The sequence below is a fragment of the Cetorhinus maximus genome, chromosome 11 (genome assembly GCF_964194155.1).
Source record: "Cetorhinus maximus chromosome 11, sCetMax3.hap1.1, whole genome shotgun sequence".
In the NCBI taxonomy this organism is placed as follows: domain Eukaryota; kingdom Metazoa; phylum Chordata; class Chondrichthyes; order Lamniformes; family Cetorhinidae; genus Cetorhinus; species Cetorhinus maximus.
Genome location: NC_135889.1, coordinates 107019631 through 107037887, shown reverse-complemented (window position 1 = coordinate 107037887; position 18257 = coordinate 107019631). Strand labels below are relative to the sequence as shown.

Below are 18257 nucleotides of genomic sequence, written 5' to 3'. Positions count from 1 at the left end.
TATCTCTTCAGCTATCTCCTTCAGAACTCTGGGGTGTAATCCACCTGGTCCAGGTGATTTATCCATCTTCAGACCTTTCAGTTTTCCTAGCACCTTGTCCTTGGTAATGGCCACCATACTCACCTCTGCCCCCTGACTCTCTTGAACTTTGGGGATATGACTCGTGTCTTCCACTGTGAAGACTGACGCAAACTACCTATTCAGTTCCTCCGCCATTTCTTTGTTCCCCACTACTACTTCTCCAGCGTCATTTTCCAGTGGCTCAATGGCCACTTTTGCCTCTCTCTTACCCTTTATATATCTAAGAAAACTCTTGCAATCTTCTTTTATATTACTGGCTAGTTTACCCTTGTATTTAATCTTCTCCCTCCTTATTTCTTTTTTAGTTGTCCTCTGTTGGTCTTTGTAGGCTTCCCAATCCCCTGGTTTCCCACTGCTCTTCGCCGCATTGTATGCTTTCTCTTTAGCTTTTATGCTGTCCCTGACTTCCCTTGTCAGCCATGGTTGCCTTGTCCTCCCTTTAGTATGCTTCTTCTTCCTAGGGATGAATTTTTGCTGTGTCTCCCAAATTACTCCCAGAAACTCCTGCCATTGCTGTTCCACTGTCTTTCCTGCTAGGCTCATCTCCCAGTCAATTCTGGCCAGCTCCTCCTTCATGCCTCTGTAGTTGCCTTTATTCAACTGTAATACCGTTACATCTGATTCCCGCTTTTTCCTCTCAAATTGCAGGGTAAATTCTATCATATTATGGTCACTTCCTCCTAAGGGTTCCTTCACCTTAAGCTCCCTTATCAAATCTGCCTCATTACACATCACTAAATCTAGAATTGCCTGTTCCCTAGTGGGCTCCACCACAAGCTGCTCCAAAAAGCCATCTCATAGACATTCCACAAATTCCTTTTCTTGGGATCCACTACCAACCTGATTTTCCCAGTCTACCTGCATATTGAAATCCCCCATGATCACTGTAACATTGCCTTTCTTACACACCTTTTCTACCTCCTGGTGTATCTTGTGCCCCACATCCTGACTACTGTTCGGAGGCCTGTACATAACCCCCATTATGGTTTTTTTTACCTTTGCGGTTCCTCAACTCTACCCACACAGATTCTATATCATTTGACCATACATCATTTCTTGCTATCGATTTAATTTCATTTCTTACTAACAAAGCAACCCCACCCCCTCTGCCAACCTGCCTATCTTTTCGATAAATGTGTATCCTTGGATATTTAACTCCCAGTCCTGATCCACTTGCAGCCATGTCTCCATAATGCCCACCACATCATACCTGCCAATTTCAATCTGCCCCACAAGCTCATTTACCTTATTTCATATACTGCATGCATTCAGATACAACACCTTCAGTCCTGTATTTCCCGTCCCCTTTCTCATTGTCGTCCCTTTATTTGATGTGCTTGAAGTTAGATTCCTAGCCCTTTCCAATCTATTTTGTGTTCTGGGGACTTTAATAGCCTCTCCTGGGCTCTCCTTTCTTTTCAGTTTTTTTATAATTTTCCATGAAGTTGAATCCACCCCTCCACACGCTAACCTGCTGCTTTGTTTCCCATTAGTCATACTTCTTGGAGTTTTACCCTTCCCTCCCCCCCCCCCAACTTTCTAGTTTAATAAGTTCAGTAAGATTGTACATAACTCATGAAGTTAGTAGAATCAATGACTTCTATTATTCTGTGCTCCCTTATATTGTTAGTGAGAGGTCTCTTTCAGATATCATTGGCATGATCCCAAGTGGCCAGTTGAACACGCTCCAGGACATGCACAATTGAAATTCGTCGAACCAGCTCTCTGGGGAACTTAAGAGTATTTTTTAATTGACAACACATGGGGTTGGCAATGTAATTCCTCTGGAAAGTTTCATGTCAGCTTTTCTGCCAGTTGCATGGAGTTGGGGCTTATCTCTTCCTTGTGAGAACTGTAGTTCAGTTAATTTATTATGAATTATTGTTTCTTTCCCCTCTCTGAAAGCTCTTTTACAACTGACCGACTTCCTTCGGTACCAAGTGGCCACTAAATAGCCCTTCTGCAAGTGCCAGGTGAGACAGTGAGTCTTATTATAATTCAATGTTACATTACTAAGGATTTAGAAATGTGTTGGTTAATCAAGGATCTTTGGTATTGGATTGTTAAAGGAAAGTTATAAATTTAACTTTTGTTTGAAGAAGCAAGTGATTGAATAGATAATGGAATTGCAGTGCAGTGTACACGGACCTTTAGACTGTGTTTTATAAGGATCTGACAAGGTTTGTTAGAAGAATTCAGATGTTTGGGATAAGAGGAAGTAAAGCAATATGAATACAGAGTTGGTTAGCATACAGGAAGCAAAGAGGTAAGAAAGTTTGCTCAGACTGCGGGAGGTTGGAGTGATAACACAGAAGAGGAAGATCTGGCCAATAAAGAGGCTGACTGTAAAAGACAGGAAGGCGGAGGTTCTACCTAACACTCCTCCTTTCCAAGAGCATAAAACCCATTATATTTCTACCTCTCTTCAGTTCCGAACAAGAGTCATATTCGACTTGACATTTTAACTCTGTTTCTCTCTCCACAGAGGCTGCCAGTCTTGTTGAGATTTTCCAGCACTTTCTGTTTTTATTTCAGATTTCCAGCATCCATAAATTTTTCTTTATGCTAGACAGACATGAAATTTCTGAATTTCATCCTTCTCTGCTGTAAACGCCAGTTTATTCTCATAGTCTCAGAGACTAGGAAACATGCCACACTCTATTTGATCTAAGAGTTGTAGGCCAGTCAATCAAATGAGAGGGTGTAATCATCACAAATGATCCATGCTTTTGGTCTTAATATCCACATGCAGAAACTTAACAGCAAGCATCATTGTATTGTGATTATCAGTGAGAACCCTAGCTGACTTCTTATCCTCAACCTAACCCAGATGTCCTGAAATTGATTGTAATGCTCTACTGTCACTCCACCTGAGCCCTTGTGAAGTGACTTGGGATGCTTTACTGTGTCATGACATCCTATGTGACTGTGACAAAGGTAAACTTTCCCTCCTTATCCTTCTCAACTGAACTGTAACCTTTTGCATGGATGACCAAACCATCCCCCTCCAACACCCCTCCACTGTCATCCAGCCGAATGGAACTCCTCTCACCTGGTTCCATTCTATCTAATTGCATCCAGGATGCCAATTGCAATGGCATCTCTTTCTGCTCCCCCATTACTCCCACAAGTAACATTCATACCAGGCAAGTGCCAGGCAAGGACCATCTCCAACAAGAGAGAATTTAACCATCTCCCCTTGACATACAACAGCATTACCATTGCTGAATCTCTCACCACCAGCATTGACCAGAAACTTAACGGGACCAGCCAGAAACGTAACTGGACCAGCCACATAAATACTGTTAATACAAGAGCGGATCAGAAGCTGGGAATTCTGTGGTAGGCAACTCACCTCCTGTCTCCACAAAGCCTGTCCACAAGTCAGGAGTGTGATGTCATATTCTCCACTTGCCTGGATGAGTGCAACTCCAACAACACTCAGGAAGCTAGACACAATCCAGGACAAAGCAGCCTGATTGTTTGGCACCCCATCCACCACCTTAAGCATTCACTCCCTCTACCACCAACGCACAGTGGCAGAACTGTGCACTATGTACAAGATGCACTGCAGCAACTTACCAAAACTCCTTTACAGCACCTTCCAAATTTCCGACCTCTACCACCTAAAAAGGACAAGTTCAGCAGGTGCATGGGAACATCACCAGCTGCAAGTTCCCCTGGAAGCCACAGACCGCCCTGACCTGGAACTATATCACTGCTCTTTCACGTTCACTACCCTTCCTAACACCACTGTAGATGTACCTACATTAGATGAACTGCAGCAGTTTAAGGAGGCGGCTCACCTTCTCAAGAGCAATTAGGGATGAACAATAAACCTGGCCATGTAAACCTGGTCACATCCCATGAAATAATTTTTAAAAATTACCTCTGGTATCCCCCAAGGATCTTTATGTGCCACCCTCCTATTTCTCATATACATGCTGCCCCTTGGTAAGGTCATCTGAAAGCAAAGTGTCAATTTTATATGTACACTGATGACACTCAGATCTACCTCACCACCACCTCTCATAACTCCTCCACTATTGCTAAATTATCAGAATGCTTATCTGAAATCCAATTCGGGATGAGGTGAAATTTCCTCCAGCTAAATATTCAGCAAATGAAGTAATTGTTTTCAATCCCCATTCTGAACATTGTTCCCTCACTTTATCCCTCTACCTGGCAACACTCTGAGATTAAACCAGTCATTTCACAACCTTGGTGTTATATTTGACTCAGAGATGAGCTTCCGACTACATAATCACCCTGTCTCAGCAAATTAGTTGCCAAAAGCCTCACTCATGCCCTTATTACCTTTTGTCTTGATTATTCCAGTGCATTCCTGGCTGGTCTCCATGTTCTTCTCTCTGTAAACTTGAAGTCATCCACAACTCTACTGCCAGTGTTTTAACTTTCACCAAGTCCCATTCACCCATCACTCCTGTGCTTGCTGAGCTACGTTGATTCCCAGTCAAGCAACATCTTGATTTTCAAATTCTCACCCTTGTTTTCAAATCCCTTCAGGGCCATAGGGAGGTGCCCCACCCTATCTCTGTAATCTCCCCTAGTCCCACAACCCTCTGAGATATCTGTGCTTCTCCAATTCTGGCCTTCCGAGCATCCCTAATTTTAATTGCTCCACCATTGGCAGCCATGCCTTCAGTTGCCAAGGCCATAAACTCTGGAGCTCTCCCTCTAACGTGCTCTGCCTCTCTTTGCTCCGATAAGATGTTCCTTAAAACCTAATTCTTTCACCAAGATTTTGGTTATCTGCCCTAATATCATCTTATGTGGCTCAGTGTCAAATTCTGTTTGATAATACTCCTGTGAAGTGCCTTGGGACATTTTACAAATTTATGTATACCTTATGAGTCAGGCATATAGTCAAGTAATCAGTCTGTATAACTGTTAGGACCCAGGCTAGATCAAGGCCTGTGCAGAGCTGTATATAGTTGTTGCGAGCAATAAACTTCATGTAATTGTGGTTGACCCAAAGCCTCATTGGTCTCAATATCTTGCTAAACATAGATAGCAGAAAGACAGATGCCTTAAGGTCTACATCGAGAATCTCAACATATATGGTGGCAGCAGATCATGAGAGACCACAACAGCAAATGCTGTATAAGTAGAATCAGTTGTTTTTGTGAAAGAATTATTGCAACTCATCCACACTGTGTAATAGACTTTCTTCATAGTGAAAGTGAGACATTTCAAAGTGTTGAATAGCATTGGCTACTTGCAGCAGTTGAATAGCATATGTTAAATAGCAACCTTTTATAAGGATGTATTATAAGGTACATATATAAGTCATGGTATTCCTGGTATTGCTTTACTCCATAATTGCTAATATATTTCTTTCAAGTTCCTAATATTCTGTACATAGTTATTTTGTAAAGAGTTTGCTCTCGATAGTTATAATTCTGTTGCAGGGCTTAGAATGTACTCTGGGTGGGGGACTTCAATGTCCCTCATGAAGAGTGATTCGGTAGCACCACTACTGACTGAGCTAGCTGAGTCCTAAATGACATAGCTGCTAAGCTGCGTATGCGCCAGGTGGTGAGGGAACCAACGAGAGGGAAAAACATACTTGACCTCATTCTCACTAACCTGCCTGCTGCAGATGTAAATGTCCATGACAGTATCTGTAGGAGTGATCAACGCACAGTCGTTGCAGAGACGAAGTCCTGTCTTCACATTGAGGATACCCTCCATTGTGTTGTGTGGCACTACCACCGCGCTAAATGGGATAGGTTTTGAACAGATCTAGCAACTCAAGACTGGGCACCCATGAGGCACTGTAGGCCATCAGCAGCAGCAGAATTGTGCTCGAACACAATCTGTAACCTCATGGCCCAGCATCTCCCCCACTCTAACATTACCATCAAGCCAGGGAATCAAACCTGGGTCAATGAAGAGTGCAGGAGGGCATGCCAGGAGCAACACCGGGCATACCGAAAATGAGGTGTCAACCTGGTGAAGCTAAACAGGACTACTTGTGTGCCAGACAGCATAACCAGCAACTGATGGATAGAGCTAAGCGATCCCACAACAAACGGATCAGATCTAAGCTCTGCAGTCCTGTTATATCCAGTCGTGAATGGTGGTGGACCATTAAACAACTCACTGGAGGAGGAGGTCCCACAAATATCCCCATCCTCAATGATGGAGGGGCCCAGCACATCTGTGCAAAAGATAAGGTTGAAGCATTTGCTACAATCTTCAGCCAGAAGTGCCGAGTGGATGATCCAACTCGGCCTCCACCAGATGTCCCCAGCATCACAGATGCCAGTCTTCAGCCAATTCGATTCACTCCATGTGATATCAAGAAACAGCTGAAGGCACTGGATGGTGCAAAGGCTATGGGCCCTGACAATATTCCGGCAATAGTACTGAAGACTTGTGCTCCAGAACTTGCCGCACCCCTAGCCAAGCTGTTCCAGTACAGCTACAACACTGGCATCTACCCGGCTATGTGGAAAATTGCCCAGGTATGTCCTGTACACAAAACGCAGGTTAAATCCAACCTGGCCAATTACCACCCCATCGGTCTACTCCCAATCATCAGTAAAGTAATGGGAGGGGTCATCAACAGTGCTTTCAAGCGGCACTTGCACAGCAATAACCTGCTCACTGATGCTCAGTTTGGGTTCCACCAGGGCCACTCAGCTCCTGACCTTATTACAGCCTTGGTTCAAACATGGACAAAAGAGCTGAACTCCCGAAGTGAGGTGAGAGTGACTGCCCTTGACATCAGGGCCGCATTTGGCCAAGTACGTCATTAAGGAACCCCAGCAAAACTGGAGTCAATGGAAATCAGGGGGAAAACTCTCCGCTGGTTGGAGTCATACCTAGCACAAAGGAAGATGGTTGTGGTTGTTGGAGGTCAGTCATCTCTGCTCCAGGACATCGTTGCAGGAGTTCCTCAGGGTAGTGTCCTAGGCCCAACCATCTTCAGCTGCTTCATCAATGACCTTCCTTCCATCTTAAGGTCAGAAGTGAGGATGTTCGCTGATGATTGCACAATGTTCAGCACTATTTGCAACTCCTCAGATACTGAACTGCCATATAAATACTGTGGCTACAAGAGCAGGTCAGAGTATAGGAATCGTGCGATGAGTAACCTACCTCCTGACTGCCCAAATCCTGTCCACCATTTACAAGGTGAAGTCAGAAGTGAGATGGAATAGTCCTCACTTGCCTGGATGAATGCAGTTCCCACAACACTCAAGAAGTTTGACACTGTCCGGGACAAAGCAGCCCGCTTGATTGGCACGACATCCACAAACATTCACTCTCTCCACCACTGACACACAGTAGCAGCAGTGTGTATCATCTACAAGATACACTGCAGGAATTCACCAAGGCTCCTTCAACATCACCTTCCAAACCCATGACCATTACCACCTAGAAGGACAAGGGCAACAGATAGATGGGAACACTATCATCTGCAAGTTTCCCTCCAAGTCACTTATCTTCCTGACTTGGAAATATATTGTCGTTCCTTCACTGTCGTTGGGTCAAAATCCTGGAACTGTCTTCCTAACAGCACTGTGGGTGTACCTACACCACATGGATTGCAGTGCCTCAAGAAGGCAGCTCACCACCATCTTCTCAAGGGCAACTAGGGAGGGGCAATAAATGCTGGCCCAACCAGTGAAGCGCACCTCTTGTAAATGAATAACGAAAAAAGAAATCACTTTCATACAAGTCCTATTTGTTACAAAAAAAATTCCAAAACTAACATATGAAGGTGTGACTGCATCATGAAGAAACAGTTGTGAGTTGCACTGAAAATTTTTCAGTTTTTTCGAATCACTGATTTTTCTGCAGATGTCAGAGTGAAGACAAAGTGATGCAAAACTATGCCAGAATTAGTCCATTGCTGGTGAGCTACCCGGTGGGCTTTGAATGTAGGAGTGTCAGTGAATTTGCTGGCATAAACCTTCAGGTCTTGAATGTTCAAAACATGAGAATCAGACAGATAGCTGCCTTGACTTGTAAGATACATCTTGCATGGAAAAAAATGCTCATTGCTTTGTGCAACTTATCCTCAAAATCACCTGTAACTTATGTGTAGGGCAGCATAAATAGCTTGGCGAGGAAATACTGTACCAATTACACAAAATCATTTTCTGTATTGTGCAGAACAACATGTTCATAACACTCACTATGAGGTACGTAGATAGGTTCAACAAGAGGTGTGGAAAATAACTGCATCTTTCCTACATAATTGGGCCTTTACCCCTGACTACATACTGCAGACTACCAGTTCAGACACCAAAACAAATCAGTGTTTAACCTACTTTAAAAGTTGTCTTTGCATCCACTGGCTTTTCTGCATTGAGTGTCACCCAAACTACTACAACAATTGTGTAAAGAGTTAATTTGGAATTGCAAATTTACCCTTTAAGTCATATTGATGCATTAACTCACCTACACACAATCAGGCTGCCAGATAGGATGAGAAACATTGCCCAACAGTAATGTGCTTGTTTTACTTGTACATAGTTTATCTCAAAAAGCTGGCCTGGTTGTGTCTATGACACAATCATGTCAACCTTTGGAGCTCTGGATCAAGACTGGCTGAAAAGGGTCTTGTGTAGCAGTTTTCAGCCATTTAGATGGCAATCTTATGATGTGAGTCTGTCTTCCAAATTGATTTAAGAGAATAGGGAGACAGAAGGAAAGTGGAAGGTAAGTATTTAGAAAAAAAAACTAGGATACTTTGAATGCAACAGATTTTTTTTGTTTGTTTATTCATTCATGGGATGTGGACATCATTGGCTAGACCAGCATTTAGTGCCTTTCCCTAATTATCCTTGAGAAGGTGGTGGTGAGCTGCCTTCTTGAACCACTGCAGTCCATGTGGTGTTGGTGCACCTGCAGTGCTGTTAAGAAGTGACTTCCAGGATTTTGACCCAGTGACAGTGAAGGAATGGCAATATAGTTCCAAGTCAGGGTGGTGTGTGGCTTGGAGGAGAACTTGTAGGTGGTGGTGTTTCCATGCTTCTGCTGCCCTTGTCCTTGTAAGAGGGAAAGGTCATGTGTTTGCAAGGTGCTGTTGAAGGAGTCTGGGTGAGTTTCTGCAGTGCTGCCACTTTGTGTTGGTGGTGGAGGGAGTGAATTTTAAGGTGGTGGATGGGGTGCCAATCAATTGGGCTGCTTTGTCTTGGATGGTATTGAGCTCCTTGAGTGTTTTCAGAGCTGCACACATCCAGACAAGCGGAGAGTATTCCATCACACTCCTGACATGTACCTCGTAGACGGTGGAAAGGCTTTGCGGGGGGGTCAGGAACTGAGTTACTCACCACAGAATTCCTAGTCTCTGAGCTGCTCTGGTAGCCACAGTATTTATATGACTGGTGCATGCTTCTGATCAATGGTAATCCCCAGGATGTTGATAGTTGGGGATTCAGCAATGGTAATGCCATTGAATATCAAGGGATTTTCTCGTGTTGGAGATGGTCATTGATAGCACTTGTGTGACATAAATGTTAGTTGCCACTGATCAGTCTAAGCCTGTGTGAAGGAATAAGGGTCAAATAATATGGAATTAATACAAGAATATTAGGTTAAAAGTTACTTTGGGTAAACTTACAATAAAACATATTTTAACAGGAGACAAGAATAGCAAGGTTAACTCCTTCACAACAATATGAATTCACCAATTAGAAAAACAGTATTCTCTGGTTCTTGCCATTAAACTAGCACGCACACCTACAATACTACCACTAATGTATAAAAACGCAATCTGATAAAAGAATGCTAGGCGTCAAGTCTTATTATCTAGCTGGACACTGTATCTTGACTAAGCAACATGGACCAACATGACTGTTATGTAAAGTCCAGTTTTCAGTAATAAATTCAAAATAACATTTTTTAGAAATTGAGCGGGCACCCTCATTATAATGGGTGGTCCTTCCACCAAATATAAGGTATTAATTAGGGGTGCCCTATTATTAATTGAATGAACATCTTCCATGTAATCATTAATTATACAATTCCAAAATTTATTATTAATATTTCAACCCAAACTTAAATTTCCAGATTCATTAGATTCTTGTAGATTGATTTCAGACCTATTCTGAACCTAGCAAATCTCACTCTGGGTAATATTACTTTAATATTTGATGGATTTCGAAATTCTATATCTGTAATGAGTAAAGTCTAAAAGATTCTCTCCTAGAAATAAAAACTTTCTTTTCTGTTCGGGGTTTATCTAGCTAGCGATTTATACCTTTTGTATAACCACCTCAATTGCATGCTTTCTTAATTAGAATACATTTGTATGTGCTTAAAACTTTAATCGTCTCATTTAGACTTCTGTGTCAAAGACTTATGAACCCCCACACCAGTTTTCTTCTGGTGACAGAACAATTACTGAAGATTTTCACCTGGATCCTTATAATATCCGGAAAATTACAATCTATCCAAGAAATATTTGTAAAAAGTTCACCAAGGAGAGGGTAATAATTCTGGTTGATTTCAATCCTTTGTTTGGAGGTCCAGCAGGGCTCATAACCCAGTTATATGTCCTTGGGTCTAGCTCCCTCTGTGTGACGTTGAGGGGAATTAAACAGAAGGTACATTGGACCGTGAATAAACTTCAAGAATTAATAAAGGTTGTAATGCACCACACCTAGATGTTGTCCTGGTCTTGCTGCATATGGATATGGACAACTTCAGTATCAGAGGAGTCGAGAATTGTGCTGAACATTGTGCAATCCTCAGTGAACATCTTCACTTCTGACCTTATGATAGAAGGAAGGTCATTGATGAAGCAGCTGAAGATGGTTGGGCCTAGGACACTACCCTGAAGAACTCCTTCAGCGATGTCCTGGTACGGAGGTAATTAACCTCCAACAACCACAACCATCTTCCTTTGTGCTAGGGTATGACTCGAACCAGTGGAGAGTTTTCCTCCTGATTCACATCGATCTCAGTTTTGCTGGGTCTCCTTGATGCCACCCTTGGTCAAAGGCTGCCTTGATGTCAAGGGCAGTCACTCTCAACACACCTCTGGAGTTCAGTTCTTTTGACCATGTTTGAACCAAGGCTGTAATGAGATCAGGAGTTGAGTGGCCCTGGCGGAACCCAAACTGGCCATCAGTGAGCAGGTTATTGCTTGGAAAGCACCACTTGATAATACATTCAATGACACCTTCCATCACTTTGCTGATGATCGAGAGTAGACTGATGTGGTGGTAATTAGCCAGGTTGGAATTGTCCGCTTTTTGTGGATAGAACATATCTGAACAATTTTCCACATTGCCAGGTAGATGTCAGTGTTGTAGTTAAAAAGAACAGCTTGGCTAGGGGCATTGCTAATACCAGAGCTCAAGTCTTCAGTGGTATTGCTGCAAAGTTGTCATGTCCCATGTCCTTTACAGTATCCAGTGCCTTCAGCCATTTCTTAATATCACATGGAGTAGCTGAATTGGCTGAAGACTGGCATCTGTGACTCTGGGGACCTCAGGAGGAGGCCGAGATGGATCATCCACTTGGCACTTCTGGATGAAGGTGTATGCAAATGCTTCGGCCTTCTCTTTTGCACTGACGTGCTGGGTGCTCCATCATTGTGAATGGAGTTATTTGTGGAGCCTCCTCCTCCAGTTAGTTCTTTATCCACCATCATTCACGACTAAATGTGACGCAACTGCCAAGCTTAGACCTGAACCATTAGCTGTGGGATCGCTTATCTCTGTCTATTGCAGGCTGTTTCTGCTGTTTGGCATGCGAGTAGTCCTGTTCTGTTGCTTCACCAGTTTGACAACCTCATTTTTAGGTATGCCTGCTGCTGCTCCTGGCATACCCTCCTGCACTCTTTGTTAAACGAGAATTGATCCCTCAGCTTGATGGTAATGGTAGAGTGGGGGACAGCTGGACCATGAGGTTGCAGATTGTGGTTGTATACAGTCCTGCTGCTGATGATGGCCCAGAGCGCATCACAGATGATCAGTTTTGAGTTGCTAGATTTGTTTGAAATCTATTCCGTTTAGCCAGTGGTAGTGACACATGTAATGAACCCCAATACATACCTTAAGCGGCAGTCAGAGTTTAGGAGTTCGGAAGCCAGGAGCTCCAGTACCCGACGGCCCACAGGACTTCACCCCATGCGCCCTCGGGGTCTTTTTCCATTCTTCTGCCTGGAATTGGTCCTGTGCACATGCACAGAAGGAAAGTAAGTAAGAAAAGCGAAACAGCGTGAAAAGCAGGTCAGATGACCTAGAACCAGAATGCCATTTGAAGGAAGGTATCCCATGGAGCAGGATTCAGGCAGGGGGGCTGGGAGAAGGTTCCAAACCAGGGACTGAGACGGATTGAGATCCCAGAAGACAATCCCAGATAAGGGACAAAGGCAGGGATCAGAGATAGATCCCATTGCCCGGAATTTTCCGCTCCCGTTGGCGGCGGGCATCGTGGCGGGCGTGAGCGGACATTACGGCGAGAAGGCGAAAAATTGGTTTACGTGATTGTGAAACCAGTTTGCAATCGTCCGCTAAACCCGTCAATGGCGGCCCATGTTTCCACCACAGCATAATCACCACCCACGCTGGATCATTCGAGCACATCGGCATGATTGCACGCTGACGTGTTTCACAACTGTACATAGGCAACATTCATCTGGTGAGCTGTACTTCACTTGGGACTTCTAGTTTTGTTTACCTACCTTGCTTCAGACAGCGCTCGCTTTTTTTTGGGAAAAATATACTTTATTCATAAAATATCTGGAAGAACATACCAAACCATTTCAAAATCACCATCACAAAGGTACAATCAGGTTCAACTTTTACAACATGTAGGCGTGCTCATGGGAAGTCTCTATCTATGAGACCAGCTATAAGGCGGGGGTGACTTTTCAACGGCTTCAGGTCCAGGGCTTGCTTGGGGCAGGGGGAGAAGTAGCCTCAGGCAAGGGAAGAGGCTGCAGGGTGAAGGCTGTACTGGGTAAAGGAGGGTATGTGTGGGGGCATATATAGGAGTACTTGTTGATCTATGCAAGTGGCCTCAAGATGGTGAGGGCTGAGGAGGCAGTCTCCAGAGGAGAGGTGGCCAGATGGAGATGTGAGGGTGTGTGTGAGAGAGTGAGTGGTGATGTCCCTTGAGCTGGCAGTGAATGAGATGCCAGTGAATGTGTGATGGCTGTGTGAGTGTGTGAGTTTAGAGTGATGAGATGGCTGCCTTACCCTGGTGGCACAGATGAGGTCATTCATCCCCTTTCTGACCTGGATGGCCAACCTCTTGTGTGCAGCGTTGGCACTGACCACCACTGCCACTGCCTCCCATGCTGGAGTAGTGAGATGGCTGGACTTCCTGCAGCCAGAGCAGGGCTGGAGGGTGTCATGGAGGGCCTCCAAAAGCCATTCCAGTGACGGGCCACTGAACTCTTCTTGGCTTTCAGGGTCACATCTTCACTGGAGCAGTCCTGGTCTGCAAGCATTGAGAACTACGTGCACAGCTGCTGTTTAAGATATGGCAACCAGAGTGCGGAAACAGTGAGGTAATGGTGTGGCGGGCGATTCAGAGCCCGCCTGCCATCAAGATGACATGTTCCCTGTGGCTACATAATTAACGAGGTGGGACGCAGAGTTTTGGCCAAAAACCTGCCATTGCGGCTGGTGGGTGAAACATCTTTTTCCATGCCTGCTACCGCACTTAGCGCAAACCTAGGGTGGTTCCACCCATTGAGTCATGATAAATGACAGGAGTAGAGAAAAAGGCCCCAAGTTAAAGAAAGATCTGCAGGGAGCAGACTTGAAGCAAATTGGACTTAAGAGAAGCCCTGAAGATCCAAGGAAGCAGCCAAAGGTTGGTGACTCCTTACTGTGGGCCTTTTGGAGCGGTGGTGTTACGCTTGGCATGGCCGAAGATCTGAAAGTGTGCTTGGAAGGTGAAGCTTGAGTGCATGTGGAGATCCGGGGAAAAGAATCCCAAAAGGTGGGATTGAAATCCTGGAGGTTTTTCCTGGTTGAAGCCGCCCAAGTGGGAGTGACGTTTGGACAGAATTCCAAGACGAGTTCTTCAAACATGGAGTTTGGAAACCCTCGTGAGGAAGACAGAGTTTCAGTGAGACCAGTTGGCTCACTGTGTGATAAGCATCTGGGTGGGTTGCTGAGAAATCCACAAAATCTGCTTTGGTCGCATTTGTCATTTACTTTGGAGTGTGGTATGTCTGTCCACAGTTCGCTAGTTCATTCACATGTACTGCATGTGCACCCTGAATATTAGAGTATAAGATAGATATGGTAAACTGTTTTATCTTTCTGAATTTGTATGTGTCGGTAAAGATGTAGCTGGGCTGGAGGAATAGTGAAGATTTGAATCATTTTCTTGTGTTTTGTATTGAGATCTTTCCAACCTTTTTGTCTGGTGCAATATGAACTATATTGTCTAATAAATCTTTTATTCTTTGTGTTAAAAGTTCATCAGCAGTCTCTTGTGAATTTGTTCAGTAACTTATCTCCATGGTTTCTAAAAAATAAATAAAATTTAGGATCTATCAAGCCAGGATTCACCCTGGGATCTGACTTGTCCAGTATTAACATCAGCTAGGATTGTAACACACACAACATAATGGAAGATATCCTCAATGTGAAGATGGGACTTCATCTCCACAAGTATTGTGTGGTTGTCACTGCTACCAATACTTTTATGGACAGATGCATCTACAAAATTTAGATTGGTGAGGACGAGGTCAAGTTAGTTTTTCCCTCTTGTTGGTTACCTCCTACCTGCTGCATACCCCATCTAGCAGCTATGTCTTATAGGGCTCAGCCAGCCCAGTGAGTAGTGGTACTACTGAGCCACTTTTGGTGAAGGACATTGAAGTCCACCAACCAGAGTACATTCTGTGCCCTTGCCATCCTCAATGTTTCTTCCAACTGGTGTTTAACATGCAAGAGTACTGATTCATCAGCTGAGGGTTGGGGGTGGGGAGGGTGGGTGGGTGGGCAGTCAATGGTAATCGGCAGGAGGTTTCCTTGCCCATGTTTGACCTGATGCCATGAGACTTCATGGGGCCCAGTGTCAATGCTGAGTACTCCCAGGGAAAGTCCCTCTTGACTGTATACTACTGTGGTGCCACCTCTGGTGGGTCAGTCCTGCCAGTGAGACAGGGCATACCCTGGGATGGTGATGGTGATGTCTGGGACATAGTCTGTAAGGTATGATTTGGTTACTATGATTTTGTCAAGTTGTTACTTGACTAGTTGAGGGATAGCTCTCCCAATTTTGGCACAAGTAACCAGATGTTACTAAAGAGGACTTTGCAGGTTTGACAGCGCCGGGTTTGCCATTGTCATTTCCACCTGGTTTCATTCCTTTTTGACTTTGTAGCAGTTTGATACAACTGAGTAGTTTGCTAGGCCATTTCAGAGGGCATTTAAGAGGCAACCATATTGCTGTGGGTCTGGAATTGCCTGTAGGCCAGGCTAGGTAAAGACAGCAGATTTTCTTCCCTGAAGTACATTAGTGAACCAGATGGATTTTTCCGACGAGTGACAATAATTTCATGGTCATTATTACTGAGACTAGCTTTTAATTCCAGATTTATTAGTTGAATTTAACTTCCACTAGCTGCTGTGGCGTGATTTGAATCCGTGGCCCCAGAGCATTAGCCTGCCCTCTGGGGTACTAATCCAGTGACATTACCACTATGACATTTAGAAGCAAAATGAAAGGATGATAATTAGAAAACAGAATGAGGAAAAAGAAAGGGAAAGAAAACAAGTAAAAGTTGTTTAAAATAATTTGCTTAATAGATTGGTTTGGGTATATTGTATGGCTTTATCAAGTTAATTTAGAGCAATGATGTTTCTATTGACATTGGACTGGTTCTTAACTGTAATGTCAGATATTGTTTCAGTTCAAAAGTGGATTTTAATATTAAAAGGTTTATCTGGTGACAGTGAAATTCCTGAGAGCTGCTGCCAACTTCAGAGCCAGTCTACAGTGTTGCAATCATAGAAAATTCTTCCTCTATTTCACTGGAGAAAACAATGGGCAAGATTTTGCTGGAAAACTAGCTAATGGTAACGACACATGCCTTTACTAAAACACCACCCTATAATGCAATAGGAATCTGGTATTCACCCCACAGTTGAAGTTCTTTAGTTCTGCCCTGTCACCTTAATCCTTCGAGGGCATGGAGATTAATTCAAGGAAAATCTGTTGAACATTTTTAATTAATGTGACCATCGACTATACTCACGGTGCACCTCCTGTGAAAACTCCCTGGTGGAAGGCTACGGAGGGAAGCCTCACCAAGTACCAAGTGACAAGTCACAGAGCAAAAATAATGTAACCGTACATCTATAAATATCACTGTTTACTGTCATTGTGCAATCAATAAAATACAAAGTGGCTCATTAGAATTAGCACTGCATGTGCCAATAGCATGTTAAACTTAGTGATATTCCATTCCATGTGGCAAATGCACAAACTCTTTCCTACCTATTCTTTGAGCCGACTCTAACTGTTTGTATGTTGCAAGGGTGCCTCCCTCATAGTTACAGACCACTTTAGCTTCTTTCAAGGTGAGCTGGTATTTCCCTTTGCGTGACTCTCTGTGATAAACACCAGCTGCTTGTTCTGTAATTACATGACAAAACAATATGTCAGTTTTGAACAATTCTAATACAACCCACTTCCATTGCACTGATAAGTCGTCTTTCAATTTAACTTTTAGTTCATATATATGAAATATATATTTTTTTGTGATTTGTAAGTGAAGCAGCAAACAAAAGAAATGCTGTCAAAGCTTTTCATCTTGCACTCATAAGCACAGGCAAGAATACGAATTGTAAAGGGAACAGCAATTTATACTGTATGAGAAGAGAGTGCTGATTGGTTGGCAAGTGGACTCTGATTGGTAGAGGCATTGCCATAGAAAATGCACCAGGGAACAGTTACTGCCAAGCTTCTGTTTAAATTCAAATCGACATGCCTCGAAATTCCAGTCGACCTACCTGGTGCATTCCCTATGGCAATACCTCCACCAATCAGCGTCCACTTGACAACCAATCAGCACTGTTTTCCCATGCAGTATAAATTGTCATTCCCTTTATAATTGGTATTCTTGCAAATTTGTCCTGATGAGTACAAAGCAAAAGCTTTGACAGTATGTCTCTTTTTTCAGCAATTTTTAATTGCCTTGGGAATAGTTGAAGTTCATATTTTGGAGAACAAGTACCAAATCATCTTTTATTTGTAAAGGAAATGGTCCGATAAAGCTAGAGTCACTTTTTAAAAAATCATGTCCCTTTACAATAAAGATGTTGGGAGTGTCTTACAGCATAATACTGCAAGAATGAATCTCAGCTTGTAGGAATAATATTGGTCCAAAACTTTAGTCAAGCAAAACAAAGATGAAACTTTAAACCAAGTTAACAGACATAAAATCACAAAGTCAAGATGTAAGATATTATTTCTTACAACATAAGCTCATTGTTATAGTAGTATTAATAATGCAAACCAATGACTTTAAAAACTGTCTGAAAAGACTGTCAAGACCCCCACCCTTGCCACCCCATCTGTCATGACCCCTGTTCCAAGGAGAGGATTATATACTCAACACAAGAAAGGGAGAGGGACACAATTGCCAATTCATACAGATGTGAAAATCCAGATGTGTGAATGTAGCACAACAGTTTTGTATCTATTCAATTTCTCTTCACAGATATACTGCTTGTTTAGATAGGAGCACCTTTGCTAATTTGATACAGGAAAACAATCACCCCCATGTGCTCCCTTTTTTTTCTTGACTTGCAGATGGCATAAAACTTGGAAGTATTGTGAACTGTGAGGAAGATAGTGATAGGGTTCAAGAGGATATAGACAGGCTGGTGGAATGGGCAGACACCCTGGCAGATGAAATTTAATGCAGAGAAGTGTGAAATGATGCATTCGGCAGGAAGAACACGAAGAGGGAGTATAGAATAAAGGGTAGTAGTATTGGTGGTAGATTCCTTGTTGTTTGAGTACGCCTAAGCTGTAAATTATTTTAAATGCCACACTTTTTACAGCTAAACCTATGCTAAGGAACTTGATTATAGTGGAGGAAGGGTGTGCGCTGTTGCCCTAAGCTCTCAGCTGCTTTTGCATGATCCCAGAGGCAAGGAGGATCCTAGATGGCTGTGTAGCTTGTTGGCTTCAGTGGATGTTTGGTAAGTACA

General features: G+C 43.3%; 1 protein-coding gene across 1 annotated transcript in view; it reads right to left on the bottom strand.

Annotated features, from left to right (window-relative positions):
- The window catches only part of tnfaip6 (tumor necrosis factor, alpha-induced protein 6), a 43194-nt gene that overhangs the window by 20932 nt on the left and 4005 nt on the right, over nucleotides 1–18257 (bottom strand). The window contains exon 2 of the mRNA XM_078552557.1: nucleotides 16537–16674. Coding sequence (XP_078408683.1) covers nucleotides 16537–16674 — 138 coding nt within the window. The remainder of the gene's footprint in view (nucleotides 1–16536; nucleotides 16675–18257) is intronic.